The sequence below is a fragment of the Rhagoletis pomonella genome, unplaced genomic scaffold (genome assembly GCF_013731165.1).
Source record: "Rhagoletis pomonella isolate Grant_MI unplaced genomic scaffold, Rhpom_1.0 Rhpom_scaffold_01976, whole genome shotgun sequence".
Lineage (NCBI taxonomy): Eukaryota > Metazoa > Arthropoda > Insecta > Diptera > Tephritidae > Rhagoletis > Rhagoletis pomonella.
In genome coordinates this window covers 20,054-35,385 of record NW_023460530.1, presented here as the reverse complement: position 1 = coordinate 35,385, position 15,332 = coordinate 20,054, and the positions used below count along the sequence as shown (strand labels likewise).

The 15,332-nt window shown below is 35.9% G+C and overlaps 1 protein-coding gene across 1 annotated transcript; it reads right to left on the bottom strand.

Annotated features, from left to right (window-relative positions):
• Positions 1 to 227: 227 nt before the first annotated feature.
• On the bottom strand, positions 228 to 3,702 carry LOC118752942 (chitinase domain-containing protein 1-like). The gene is made up of 6 exons (XM_036487792.1): positions 3,338 to 3,702; positions 1,824 to 2,010; positions 1,555 to 1,758; positions 1,335 to 1,496; positions 1,029 to 1,266; positions 228 to 843 (listed from the first exon to the last, which is right to left on the bottom strand). Exons 1-6 carry the CDS (start codon positions 3,497 to 3,499, stop codon positions 702 to 704), a joined length of 1,095 nt encoding a protein of 364 aa, XP_036343685.1. The 5' UTR covers positions 3,500 to 3,702; the 3' UTR covers positions 228 to 701.
• Positions 3,703 to 15,332: the final 11,630 nt, after the last annotated feature.

Sequence of the window (15,332 nt, the reverse complement as noted above, 5' to 3'; positions counted from 1 at the left end):
TCAGAAATGCATCAAGCCAAAGCATTAGTATTTTTTATTTCTAAACTATAATTGATGGAAATGTCAAATATGCGCAACCACGGGTAAAAGCCGAATTGGAACTTAGTTGCGCAAATAAGACATTTCCATCAATCATAGTTTAGAAATAAAAGACTGATGCTTTGGCTTGATGCATTTCTGAACGCACCCCATATGTTAAATAAAATCGCAGTTTCCACATTATTATGTTATATTTATACTTTCATGCCATTATCCAATGAATGTGTATGTTTCAATTTAAGCCAGACTGAAAGGTTTTTAAGCCTATTTCTACAATACATACAATGCAAATAAAGAAACTAATTAAAATGACGGTTTTTTTATTTTATGATAACGTTTACTTCAGATTCGTAGAAAACGAGAAATGTGTAGACAATATTTCGACGACTAAAGAAAAAGTACTTAAATTTATTAAATATGTATGCAAAAAAGAGGCTCAATAGCTCAATAGTGAATTTCCAATTTCTTGCTCATGTCATGTTCTTGATTTAATTTGGTGCTTATAATATTATCAGGAATGTTCATTTTCCACTGGATTATTTTGGAATTGGAATGGTTATACATATGAATGTACGTACATAAGTACTAATTTACTTAATCAAAAAATATTGCTTATATACACACGTATACATATGTATTCTCTAATAACACAAATACTAGCACTAAAAGAGATCATAGAAATAATCTAAGCCTTGTCCCAATTCCCAAATTGAAATGCCAGTACCCAACTCTTTGGCAAGTTTCATGCGTTCATTTATAGAATAAAGACTGGGATAAAAAACTATATGACGGCCATCTTCGGATCTGAAAATCGAAAAACAAAAAGCTATATTAAACCTCAGATAGGTTAATGAGTATTTATTTTATAAGTGAAAAAAAAATGTATCTTTCTTGAATCCCAAAAAAGCAGTTTTATTATCTCATTATTATGTTAGGATAAAAAATGATATGGACCAATGTTATCTATAAAATTAAAAATATTTACTTACTTTACTTCGAAATAGTTTTCGACATCCAACTCATCGAAAGGTAAGCGTTTTTTGGCATATTGCAAAAGTTTCAAATATTGTCCAGCTACAATTGGGCTACCACCATCGGGTGTATAATCATTGCCATACATGTTGAGACCTAATAGAATTTTGCGTCTTTTCGTTTTTGCATCATGACTTTTAGCAGGCGCCAATAGCTCGACTGATTGTCGTACCCAGTATAATGGAGAGTTTGCACCTAAAAGTATTAACGCCCAATAAAAAGTTAAAGATCTAATAAATCGATATATATGTATGTACATATACCTGGTCTTTGCACATTCCAGAAGTCGTACGTCATCAAAGAAAATGCATACACATGCTTGTACAGTTGATTAAAATGCCTTTCTGTGAAAAAGTTCGGAACTTCTTGCCGATATGGGGGTATCACAAGGATTAAACGTAAATTTTCTTTTTTAAGTGCATCATCTAAAATGACATTAATTATAAAAGGTAATAAATCTGTACTTAACTTTATATAATTTACGTAATTGTTGCACCAATGTTATGAGAAATTGGTCGTCTACTCGCCCTCCTAGTTGCGTCCAAAACTCTATAACTAAACCATCAAATTCATATTTCTTGCAAGCATTTACCAACATTTCGTTTAGCTGCATCCTCTCACTTTCCAAACTCAGTAAACGCGAAAAATCGCGTTCGGTGAATTTATCAAAAATGAATCGCGGAAAAACTGTAGATAGTCAATATATTTACATATATATAAGCTTTTTAAAGGGTTACCATTAAAATACCTACTTTTCACTGTAGTGCCACGTTCATTTTTACCTTTCCGGCGCACTTCTCGCATCCAATTCGTATCAATATTGTGCGTGCCGGCTAATTTATATTTATCACCATTTTTGATAATTTGAAACCACACCGGCGAGACGATATCGAATTTTCGCGCAAACCACTTTGCCACATCATAGCCAAGCGAGTTCCACTGCAAAGATAGACAAGCGTGATTATAAATTATCTATGCATATGCTTAAAATGGTTGCGTTCCAGATGCTTCACGATTTGCAGGTTTTTACAGGAAGCCGTTCCAGGTGACCTGATCACGAGCAGTAATAGTTTTTTTTTTTTAAGCAGAAGATTTCATCCAAGGTGTATTAAACAAGGTGGTGTTGGGGCGACAGCTGAGTTTTTCGCCGTGGAGGCCATTACGTCAAAATGATGTGTTTGTTGTAACTCATACCAATGACAGTATGGACATCAGCGTATAATTTGTTAGTGTAATTTTTTACTTATATACGGCCAACACCACCTTGTTAAATACGCCTTGATTTCATCAGTCCACTCAAAGATGCCGAATATGAGGAACCTGAAAATTAATGCATAATCTCAAAAAGGGGGTTGACGAAACTAGGTTTCAGAACGGATGAAAAAAGTGATCAAAATTATACTTATGCTAATTGCTTATCGGAGGGCGGTCTACGCAAGCCTAATTCAAGTTTTTTGAATACATTGGAAATTTTAAATTCGAAATTTGTTGAAGTTAATGGTGATACGCCAACCACAAAGCCTAATTTTTTGCAAAATCTGATGAGAAATTTAAAAGTAAATTTTCACGAATTTCATGTGAACAAATTTCCCAAATTTATAAAGTAAAACAAAAATATATTTTCCCAATTTGTTTTTGTTTTGCATGTTAAGTTATGAAAACAATTAATTCACATGGAATTGGCGATTATAAAAGGATTTCTTTGGAAAAAGAATTCTTTAAAATTAGATTTTTAAATTGCAAGATTGCATACAAAATAAGAAAATGAAAAAATTACAACATAATGCTCTCTTGATTTTTATTATAAAATAAAAAGAACAATTTCAATGAAGTCTCCTTTAACATTACATATTTTATATATTTTTAATAAAAAAAAGGTGCGAACCATGTAAGTAAAAAAATTACCAAGCACTGAAAAGTATCATGGGTTAAACTCATACCTGAGCAGACTAAACGCAGATGTGCCGAATGAGTGTCCGGCATGCGGAGAGACACCTGATGACTCGAAGCATCTCTTCGTATGCCCGGAAAACCCAACAACCCTAACGCCTTTGTCCCTGTGGACCGACCCTATTGAGGCTGCACGCTTCTTTGGGCTGCCGTTAGTGGAACTTGACGACAACGACTGAGATATTAACCGATCTGGCCGGGGTTGTTGTAGCCGCTACAACAACAACAACAACAACCACCTTCCATAAGGTTTATTAATGGAGAAAACAGCTTTTCCTGCAAATCGTGAAGCATCTAGAACGCAACTAATATTTACCGCTGTTACATAGCCAAGCACAGTATCGTTGAAATTCCGTAATGTTGTGTCCTTGTAATATGCTGCATTGTGTTCCAGAATTTCTTGTGGTAAAGGACGCACATCAATCAGGTTTCGTTCGAAAACAGATTTATCGTGTGGTCCAGCCAGCACGTTTTGCATTATGGCAATACTAATCACATTTTCTTTTTGGGAAAATTTTAGAATGGTAACCCCCGATTACGGAATTAAGGAAAATAGGGGGGTAGAGGGGGTTCTAAAGGGGGTGTATGTAAAGTTTTAAAGCGCGCAACCTTATAGTTTTTTAGTAATTTGTTATTAAAGTTTGTAATTTTCACCAACTTGTATGGGACTATTTCACAATATATAATGGGGTGCACTTTCCACTAAATTTAAACGTTATTTACACTCAATATATGCGCAGCTAGAGTGTGCACGTTCAAACAAATAAATACTTTTAGTATATTACAGCTTTTTTATAAAAAATTGATTGTTGTTTAAGGCTATCTGCACACTTGTCGTCCAATCATAGTTGCGTTATCGTCTCGCCCTGAAATTTTGAGCCGAGCACATGCATTTCAAAGGAGATCTGCACACTTGTCGTTATCGGCTAGTTATCGGCAAATCGTAGAATATGCAGAAACGGATAAGTACGGCACTGTCGTTTGCTAATCGTTGTGCACGCATTGTTTGTTGACATTTTATGGGGGAAAATTAGTGAAAAAGTTAATATTTGCATTAAAATTGTATAAAAATTAGTATTTTTTTGCTAAAATCTGTGGAAATTATTAAAAAGTGGATAATTGCATTAAAATTTAATAAATATGAGCGTTTTAACTATAAAATATGACGAAATTGTATTAAGTCTCTGTGTGCATACACAAAACACATTCCAGGAAAAGAAAAGAAGAGATATTACTGGAAAATTACGTCTAGAAATGTTGCAGCACAATCTATATTTAAAAAATTGCAGGTTTTTGTAAATATTTCGCGAAAATATCAACCAAAAAAACAGAAAATACCTGCTCCAAGTGAATTTTTAGACGCCAAATGAATTGAAATATCACGACCACGTGTGCAGAAGTGTAATCGTCATGTAATCGTTGCTTCATGACGATAACTATGACTCAACTATGATTGGACGACCAATGAGCAGAAAGCCTAACTTTATGAGAGTATTTTTTTTTTAATGCTTTTCGCTGCTTGACAGCACTCCTTCAATTGGCCAGACCCATTTCAGCTGAGGATCTCTACAACGCCATATGTCCAAACTCTTTGACAGTGTTGCCATACTTTTCCACTTCCATTCTCCATCGATGACCGGTGGAAGCAAGTGGTTTACAAACAAAAAATTAAAATAAATTCACTGCAAAAACATTTAGTACCTTTGCTCTACTGAAATATTTGTACTTTAACATCGTATACCTGTTTTACATATTAAATTGACTGGATTTTGTACTATGATTAAACTTCATTTATAAAAATTTTTTTTTTTTTTTTTTCCTTTCCTTCATTTATAGTTATACTGAAAACTTAGCAACTAAACATCTTCGAATTCTAATAGTTTTTTTTTTTTTCTTTTTTTTCCTCCTGAAATTATGTTGTACATTAAAATGCTTTAAAAGCTGACTTTACTTACGATTACTTTTCTTTATGAGAGTACATGCAGAACACGGTGGAGAGAATACAGAGGTGGCGCCGATGACGATACCGCTACTCGGCTCTCAGTGATTTTGACAGAATCAGCTGTTTTGGTGACGTCATAGTAGAGTAGACAGCAGTAGTGATGTGCTGAGTCAATACTTTTAAGTACCCAATACTCTCGGTACCGAAACATTTAGGTTTCGAATAAAAGCGCACATAGGCCAAAAATATGGAAAACACGCCTAACAAAACCCGAATGTAAGAGCCAATAGAGCTTTTTTACTGATTCAAATGAAAGATGTATATATGTCGGTTCGATGCCATAATACAGAGAAACCCTTACTTGTTTGAAGCATTTTTGTTCCAGCTGAATCGGACGATATCATTTTTGTAGGCCTGGGACAGATTCTGTAACCAGTTAACGACAATTTTCGAATCGGTATCGGTTTTGTCGACGTATTTGTAAGTCAACAAGTGCGATATCGATCCGAAACTTGTCGCTAACTGGCTACAGAATCTCTCCCCTGAAAGGCTTCTTCATCCGTCAAAGTATTTTTCTTGAACCTTGGACCGACTAAGGTTAAAACTGATAAAATAATATTTTTCTGTGGCGATAAGTTCAAGTGTTTTAGCCGATATCATATAAATTAGTAATGAAAGTTTTTTCTAAACCTGAAATGCATATAATGGCGAGGGTTTAATGTAAATAATCGGTATCGGATACCGAAAAGGAAGTATAGGGTACCGAAATCTTTTTTAAGTATTGGGTACCGAGTATTGGGGACAATTCAGCACATCACTAGTCGCCTTCATTCTCGCCGCTCTCAGTTGTCAACTCTACGTTGACGTCACGCTAAAATTACTCTCACGAATTCTGCTGCAATCGGCGCAATCTTGTATTCTATCATTCTTGCATGCAGAATATGTACAAATGGCAGCAGGACTGTGTTGCCATATCTAAAAAACCAAGAGTGGAAAGCAAGACCAAAAGAAAATACGATTAAAAGAAAAATACGACAAGGTTCTTTTGTTCAGATAAAAATAAATAGTAGGGGGATTGGGGTAATGTTCCCCCATAAAATACTGAAACACATTTTTAAGGCTTATATGTATATTTAATTGCGTCAATAAGTTTGAGGAAAGGGTCCTCATGCTTACGAGCAATTGTTTTGCGACAAAGAAAAGGGGCCGAACACCTTTTGCATAGAACACCTTTCTGCGTAGGCGGCCTTCGGCCGCACTTAGGGATTATAACCCTCAGCCAGTTGAATTCTCCTTTCTGTGTTGCCAAAGAAAAGAGGCCGAACATCTTTTGCATAGAACACCTTTCTGCGTAGGCGGCCTTCGGCCGCACATAGGGATTATAACCCTCACTACGTAGAATTCTCCTTTCTGTGTTGCCGGAAGAGGGGAATATGACCCCAATCCCCCTACTATTTATTTTTATCTGAACAAAAGAACCTTATCGTATTTTCCTTTTAATCGTATTTTCTTTTGGTCTTGCTTTCCACTGTTGGTTTTTTAGATATGGCAACACAGTCCTGCTGCCATTTCCACATATTCTGCATGTACTCTCATAAAATCAATTGCGTTGCAGCATCGGTGGTGAGCGGTTGACTCTTGTGGATAGCGGATAGCAGCGGATTTTTATACAAGTGCAGTGGTGACGGTAGTTTTGCTAATTTAATACTTTTGTGTTTAAATTTTTGGTTCAAGTTTATACGATCAGATTTTTGTGTTTTCTGACGTGTGTATTAATTTTGAGTGGTTCCTGGTAGCTGCAGCTTCCTGAGCTTTGCTTTTTGTGCTGTTTGGGTGAGTTTCTTGTGGCGAAAAATTTTCATACTTGGCATGGCGGTTTTTGTATAAAAGATGGCGGACGCTCAGGCGTCTGGGATGGCGTCCAAAATGGCGTGCGCATCTTTTAAGAATGCGCAGGCCAATTTGGGCAAAATCGGGAAAACTAGGAAGAAAAAGACTTTTGGCTCAGTCTCCAAGAGACCTAAGGGCGATTCTAACAGATTGGTGGAGGAGTTTAGTGATTCGAGTGAAAATATGAGTTGTGGCGAACTTCCCCCACTCAGTGGCATGCTGGTTAAGAGGGGCTCGTTAGCTAGTGTGGTACAGTCTGATAGTGTCCAGACGAATATTGAAAACGCTTTTACAGTAGTAGAAAATTCATTGGGTTCGTCTGATTTTTTGAATAGTAATGTTGGTTGCGGTTTGGATAGTGCTCAGTACAGTGCTGGTGGCCATGTTAATCATTTGAATGCAATGGCGGCTCAGGTTAGCGCTGACTCTGCTAATCAGGGTGGTGCTGGGGTTTTAAATACATCCGAAAGTAATAAGTTCAATCAAAATGAAAGTCAGAGATATAATGTTGATTTTAAGGGAGAAGCAGTTGTTCTTATGGATGCGTCTAAAAGTGGTTTATTTGAGAATAAGGGGGTGAAGAACGGCCTTTTCCTTTTCGGCAAATTTCGGAAGTTAAATATAAGTGGTCTGAAAAACATTCTTGCCATAGGAAGGTCCTTATTTAAGGTTTTCTTTTATTCGGTTAAAGATGCAAACGCAAGTCTGACTAACAATGACCTCAAGAATATGGGAATTAGAGTCTTTATTCCCAAAAGTTTTTTTGAGACCTATGGTGTGATCAGACAGGTACCTCTTGACTTTCTAGAAAGTGAAATATTTAACAACATTCAGTCGGACATTCCGGTGTTATCGGTGTCTAGAATAACTAGGAGAGATCCAAACAACAAGGAGAATTTTGTTCCTACTTTTTCGTTAAAAATTGGCTTTGAAGGAAATGTTATACCGGAGTCGGTCAGAATTTTCTGTGTCGGGTTTAGGGTGAATCATTTCTTTCCCAGGGCCAAGCAATGTTTTAAGTGTGGGCGTCTCGGCCATACGAAACTTTCCTGCAGGTCAAAGAACCGGTGCATAGTCTGTGGCAAGGAGGAATCTTGTCAGGAAAAATGCAATAGTACTAACCCTAAGTGCATTTTATGTGGTAGTAATGACCATTTATCGTTCAATAAAAATAGGTGTCCCAGCTGGGAGAAAGAAAGACAGGTCATTGAGATCATGACGGTGAAGAAGTTGTCTAAGCGTGAAGTTTTTGATAGCTACAGAAATGTGCTTGAAGGGAATAGTTTCTCAGTACTGGCCGATTATGATGAAATGTTCCCAGCTAGGGTGGGACAGTCCGAAGTGAGGCAGAATAACGAAGGTGTAGTAAATAGGAGTCTAACCAGGAGAAAATACAACGTGGTTGCCAGAGCAGCAATTAACAAGAGCAGTGAGGTCGGCAAAAAGGTTCAGCAGGCCAGGATTATAGAAAAGTCTGTGCCGGTGTATGAAAGTCCCAAGTGGGAGAGAGTGAGTGAAATTGAAAAACTTCTCAGTGAGTTGTCGGTGAAATTCAATATCGATGCTGAGGAGCCGATTTTGAAGGTGTTGGGGAATCTAATTAAAACTAACGTAGATGATAGACTTGTTGTAAATAGAAACAAAGATGACAATAAAAATTCTTCAATTTAATTGTCAGAGTCTGAAAGCCAATAGAGATTATATAAACCTTTTTCATTCAGCATAATGAGATCGACATAGTGGTTCTACAAGAGATTTTCTCGTGCGGTGATATTTTTGAGGGCCATAAACTTATAAATTTTAATTTGTTATCAAAGTTCAGGGCAGATGGCTACGGGGGTGTAGCCATTGGAAGTAGGAAAAACTTACGCTTACAGACAATCAGATACAATTCCAACTATGACATTGTGGTGGCTAAAACCACAAGCTTGCTTCAAAATTTTATTATAGTTTCTGCTTATTTTCCACCGAATTTAAACAAACATCTCTTTGACTATGAAATTAGTCGTTTATTGCTGTTTTTGGAGGGACGCGAAAACATCCTACTGTTGGGGGATTTCAATGCTAAGACCAGAAGATGGGGTAGCCCAAAGGACCTTCCTAAAGGTAAAATTCTGCTCGATGCGATTCGTAAGGCAAATTTCAAATGTTTAAACGATGGTAGTCCTACTTTTGCTACTAGCAAAAATTGTCCAGGCAGCCTTTCAGTCTTAGATCTTTCTTTTACTAACTCGAACTGTCAGCTTATGTGGAAGGTGGTCCCTGTTTTTGTCGGGGGCAGCCATCACTGGCCTATTATTATAGATTTTCCAAACGTTGCGAGCAAACCGGTTCCGTTCGTTCAAAAGCGAAAACTTAACTCGGCGCTGGCTAGAATTCACTGTAATGAGGGGGTTGATGGTATCTGCGAGGCCATAAATAAGGAGATTAAAGGAGCCACGATTGATTTAAACTCTGTAAAGGGTTCCCTCAAAGCGTGGTGGAACGAGTCATTAAAAAAACAATTTCGGCTGCTGTCGGCGTGCAGGAGGAAAGCGAGGCTGACGAACAATGTTAGAGACTTTGAGGATTTACTTAATATGGAAGAGGAGTGGAAAGCGGCTGTAAAAAAAGCAAAAGCGGACTGCTATCGGGCGAAAATTAGTGAGTTAAATGAATACCCGAATACTACAGATGCATGGAGGTTCGTTAATAGTGTTAAGGGGACTCGTAAAAGGGTTCCATGTTGGCCCAGTGATGAGCAGGCTCAATATTTAGACGTATTAAAAAACCAATGCGCAGTGCGGACCGTTGAAGTGGGTAGTGACTGTCAGGTCAGCGACAATGGGTGTATGGACGAGTCGGGGTTAGAGTTTTCGGTGGAGATGTTTGACAGCTGTAGGTATTTATTTTAAATAACAAAACTTATTTTATTTTCTGTTGTACACAATTTGATAAAAGTTTGAATAAAAAAATTTTCTATTTGATTGACGAACCACAAAAATCACATAAATCTAAAATTTCCAAAATTACAAAGTTGAAATGAACACAGTACAATAAAAGGTAATAACACAAATACAGACCCTACAATACTCCCCCTTCTAGAGAATTAATGTTATATAAATTAAAAGTAACTCGTTTCTTATTTGATGTTGTGTTATTCATTGTATTAGTGTTTGTTTCTGGTATTAGTTCTGTTTCAATGATTGCTGGTTTTAGTCTGTCTATCGGAATTGTTTTAACCTCATTATCTACTTCAAGTTTGAAATATTTTTTGTTTTTTTCAACAACCTTATAAGGTCCTTCGTATGGTTGTTGCAATGATCTTTTATTAATAACACGCATAAAAACAAATTTACAAGTCTCCAAATCCTTTGGTATATATACACCAGTATCAGAATTTTGATTATGCCTTAAATTTGATTTAACATTTTTAAAATGTTCCCGTAAATTACCTAAAACTTCAATTGGGGAAAATTTTTCTTCAGATGGAACAACAAGTTCACCGGGTAGGCGTAAATTTTGCCCAAAAAACATCTCAGATGATGTGGCTGAAATACTTTCTTTATACATCGATCGTAAACCAAGAAGTATTATCGGCAGCTCATCATACCAATTGTTGATTCCATTTCCAGCCATTATCGTAGCTTTTAACTGCCTGTGAAACCGTTCTACCATACCATTCCCTTGAGGATGATATGCAGAAGTTGTAACGTGATGACTACCAAGCAATTTTGTTAGTTCCGAAAACAATTTTGACATAAACTGAGTACCCTGATCTGTAGTGATTTTTAACGGTACCCCAAAACGTGAAACATATTCTCTAAAAAATTTATTTGCAACCACTGCCGCTGAAATGTCCTTTAATGCATATGCCTCGGGCCAACGCGTGAACCTGTCAATTATTGTAAAAATGTAACGATGTCCTTTCGATACAGGAAGAGGTCCAACAATATCTAAATGAATATGATCAAATCTGCTTTTGGGAATCGGAATTTTAATTACTGGAGATTTTGTGTGACGATTAACCTTCGATTTTTGACAATTTATACATTCTTTTGACCAAATATTAATTTCTTTGTGCATTTTTGGCCAATAGTACTTTTTAATAATTAGACGACGTGTAGCTTTTGTACCAGGATGTGTAATGCCATGTAGCATATTAAACACTGTCTTGCGTAAACAATTTGGAACAAATGGCCTAGGATTCTCACCTGTCATTTCACACCAAATATTAAAATTTAAAAGTGGAATTTGAATTAATTTAAGGTTATGTGATGTGTCTCCAGATTTTAATGTGTTTAGTTCCTCGTCCTGTTTTTGTTCATTTTGTAAAACTTTGAAATTCAGTTCTGTACCCTTAATTGCATCAACTTCGAAAGCTCGAGATAATGTGTCAGCTATAATGTTCTCCTGTCCTTTAATATATCGTATGTCATTAGTAAATTGTGCAATGAATTCCATATGTCTAGTTTGTCTCGGACTACGTTCGGTTTTTGAACTCAAAGCATATATCAAAGGCTTGTGATCCGTAAAAACTGTAAACTGTCGTCCTTCTAAAAGATAGCGAAAATGTTTAATGTTCAAATAAATAGCTAGCAACTCTCTGTCAAATGCACTGTACTTAACTTCGGATGGAGAAAGTTTCTTAGAAAAGAAAGCTAGTGGCTCTGATTTGTTATCAAACGTTTGATGTATGACACCACCAATTGCCGTATTAGATGCATCTACATTTAAAGAGAGTTTGGCATCTTTGTTAAAATGATTTAACAATATCGTAGACGCAAACTTTTCTTTAATACATTCAAAGGCTTTATTAGTTGTGTCATCCCAAATTAAGGACTTGTCACGTTTCTTAGTTGTTCGATTGATTAAATCGTAGATAACTGCCGTAAACTCAGCTAATTTTGGTACATATCGATGGTAATAATTAACCATACCTATAAATTTCTGCGCCTGTTTAATAGATTTAGGACGTTCAAAACTACGAATTGCTATCACTTTTTCATCAGAGGGTCTAATTCCTGCCCCAGAAATATTATGTCCTAAAAAGTCAACACTTGTTACACCGAAAGTACATTTACTTGGTTTGATATTTAACCCGTACTCTGTTAGGCGTTGGAAAAGTATACGGAGATCTTTAAAATGCTGTTCTTCATTTTCACTTGCAACCAATAGATCATCAATATATGTAAAAACAAAATCTAAACCACTAACTACTTCATTAATAAATCTTTGAAAAGTTTGCGCTGAATTTCTTAGTCCGAAAGGCATTCGTATAAATTCAAACATACCGAAAGGTGTCGTTATTGCAGTTTTATAGATATCCTCTTCTGCCATTGGAATTTGGTGGTAGGCCCTTACCAAATCTAATTTCGAAAATATATACTTATTTCTGAGATTCATGTTAAAATCTTGAATATGAGGTAAAGGATAACGGTCCGGTACAGTCACAACATTCAGTCTCCGAAAATCACCACAAGGACGCCAGTCATTTAGTTCTTTTTTAGGTACAAGATGCAGTGGAGATGCTACACAAGAATTTGAAGGTCTACAAATCCCTGTCCTCACTAAAAAATCGAATTCAGTTTTGGCTACTTTAAATTTAATCGGATCCAAGCGCCTTGGCTTAGAGAATGGCAGATTTCCTTCAGTAAAAAGTCTGTGAACCGTAGAATGTTTAACCGGTTTCGAATAATCTGGTTCAGCGATCAAAGAAGGAAACTCCTTCAACAATCTTGTATACTTGTTCTCTACTACAAAAATTTTTGGAAGCGAAATATTACAAACACATGAAACTGTGTTAACCGAAAGACTTGTTACTGGATCAACTAAACGTTTGCATTTCATGTCAATTAAGAGACCGTATTTGCAAAGAAAATCTGCACCAATAATAGGTTTCGCAATATCAGCTATGAGAAACGTAAATGGGAACTCACGTCTTAAACCTAAATTTATATTTAAAATCTTTTTACCATACGTTGAAATCGTTGAACCATTGGCTGCAGTAAGTATTATATCTGAAGAACGTTTTGTATGAGGGAATTTTTTTACCGGAAGTATAGAAATTTCTGCTCCACTATCAATCAAAAAATTTAGTTTGTTTGCTTTATCAAAAATAAATAGGCGACGTGTGGTAATATCTAAATTTCCATTGTTTGCCGCCACAACAACGGATGACTCTAGTTTAACGAATTTTTGTTTTTAGAAAAAGCACAAGGTTGTTGACATTTCTGAGCCTTATCACCAAATTTGTAATGGTATCTACATAACCAATTTTGACTATCACGAGATTTTGATCTACCTCTATATGGACTTCTAAAACAATTCCTATTATATGATCTATATCTAGAATTTTGACTAATTTGTTGCTTAATTGAATTTAATTCAAAGGAAAGTTTTTGAAAATTTTCGCACATAAGATTCGTCGATTTAACTAAATTCTCAATAATTGTGTCTTGTGATTTAGAATTTTGAAAACTATTCATAGCTGATATTTCGGTTTTATTAATCACTTCCCAAATATTATCAGCTAGTTTCACCAATTCATTTATATCATTGGTACTTGAACTAGCTAATATCACACTAAGATTTTTTGGCAATTTTCTCAGCCAAAGTTTCTTTAAAATATCTAGACTAAAATTGGAACCTGCAAGCAACATGAGCGACCGATAAAATTCAGAGGGTTTACGATCACCCATCTCTGAATCTGACAAAATTTTATCTAATTTCTTATTTTCGCTTAAAGAATGTCTTTCAATTAAGACTTTCTTTAATTCTGAAAACTTGTTGTTATGCGAAGGATTTTGAATGAAATCTAATATTGTAACTATTACTTCTTGCGGAAGCGCTGTGATTGTGTGTTCATATTTTATAGTATCTTGTGTAATGTTTTTCATGTTAAATTGCATTTCTGTATGTACAAACCAAGCTTCTGGACAACTTGTCCAAAATTGTGGAAGCTTGACTGAGGTTGCATACACCTCATTATTATTTTGACTAGCATAAGGATTTGCCAACTCCTCTTGAAAAGAGTTGTTTTGCAAATCTATAAGCGAGTCATTTAAATTATTTGTACGTGTAGTTGTGTGCGCGCCATGTTGTGGTGAGTGAAACATAGTGTACACAATTTTAACGTTATAAAAATTTCTAAAAGGGGTGTTCACAGTTTAGTTGACAAACCAAACTTTAATAATAATATATTAAAATTGTACTAAATTATAATCAAAATAATTATCAAACATCTAAAATGGTTAATATGCTGCTTAATGAACAGCACAGTCAAATATAAATTTGTATATATATATATGTATATATATATAGATATGTTAAAATGTATTTAATAAATATCTTATATTTAATATATTTTACTTGCAATTTTTAAAATTTTTGAATTGTTGCTTTTGTTGTTGCCTGTGTCCGCTTCTTCGTCTTCTTCCTCCTGCAGCAGCAATGGCAGTGATGTTGGAGATGTTTTTGTTTCGTTCTGTTAATGCGCTACTACCAGCTGGAACTTCTCCTATTACGCTCAAAGAGGAGCATTGAGCACCGCTCAAACTTTCCGGTTGCTGTTCTTGATCTTGAGAACGCTGCTGCTGCTAGTTATGTGGTTGTTGTTGACTGGTTGATGTAATATCAGCACTTAAAATAGCTTTTCCAGTGACTGCTTCTAATGCAGATGCATCAATGATATCGGCAATTGTGCTAGTGTCGTTGAATGCGCATTGGTGCATTTGAAGCTGTTGCTGTTGTTGCTCTACTAATTGTGATTGCTGATCTTCAACAAAAGGCAATGGGGATATTGCTTTCTGATGTTGCGGCTGCTGTGATTCAAGTTGTGGTGATAACGGTGGTGGTAGTAGTGCGTGTTGGAATATGCCAGCTGCACGCAATGGTGCTACTCTTTTTCACTGCTGACTATTGCGACGCATTGCACTTCAACATTTTGGTGTAACATCTCATCATCTGTGGACTAGTACCGCGGAGCACAAACCAAGTGTACAAAATCAATATATCAGCTTAATGTAATTTCTTATATTCCTCCTGGTGCTGTTGTTGCTAGAAAGTTATGGCCGGTTACTTGCAAGTGCGGATATAGTAAATCCGTAAGGATTACTCCTACTGCTTTTACTTCTTCCACTGCTATGGTAGATGTAGATGTTGCAGGCAGGATCGCCAAATGTAGGTATTTATTTTAAATAACAAAACTTATTTTATTTTCTGTTGTACACAATTTGAGAAAAGTTTGAATAAAAAAATTTTCTATTTGATTGACGAACCACAAAAATCACATAAATCTAAAATTTCCAAAATTACAAAGTTGAAATGAACACAGTACAATAAAAGGTAATAACACAAATACAGACCCTACAACAGCGTTTTGAAGAAAAAGAAGAAATCGGCGGGGGGCTTGGATGGCGTAACATTTGGTATGCTGAAAGGGCTGCCGGTAGACACGAAGGAGGCTTTAGTTCACGATTTTGAGAGGCATTTTCTGGAG

What these genes read in the sequence shown, in the direction of transcription:
- LOC118752942 (XM_036487792.1), bottom strand. Translation starts at nt 3,499, where the DNA reads ATGCAAAACGTGCTGGCTGGACCACACGATAAATCTGTTTTCGAACGA. An exon ending in TGCTTGGCTATGTAACAGCG is followed by an intron (nt 2,011 to 3,337) that starts GTAAATATTAGT and finishes CTATCTTTGCAG; the next exon opens with TGGAACTCGCTTGGCTATGA. An exon ending in CTGGAATGTGCAAAGACCAG is followed by an intron (nt 1,267 to 1,334) that starts GTATATGTACAT and finishes TAATACTTTTAG; the next exon opens with GTGCAAACTCTCCATTATAC.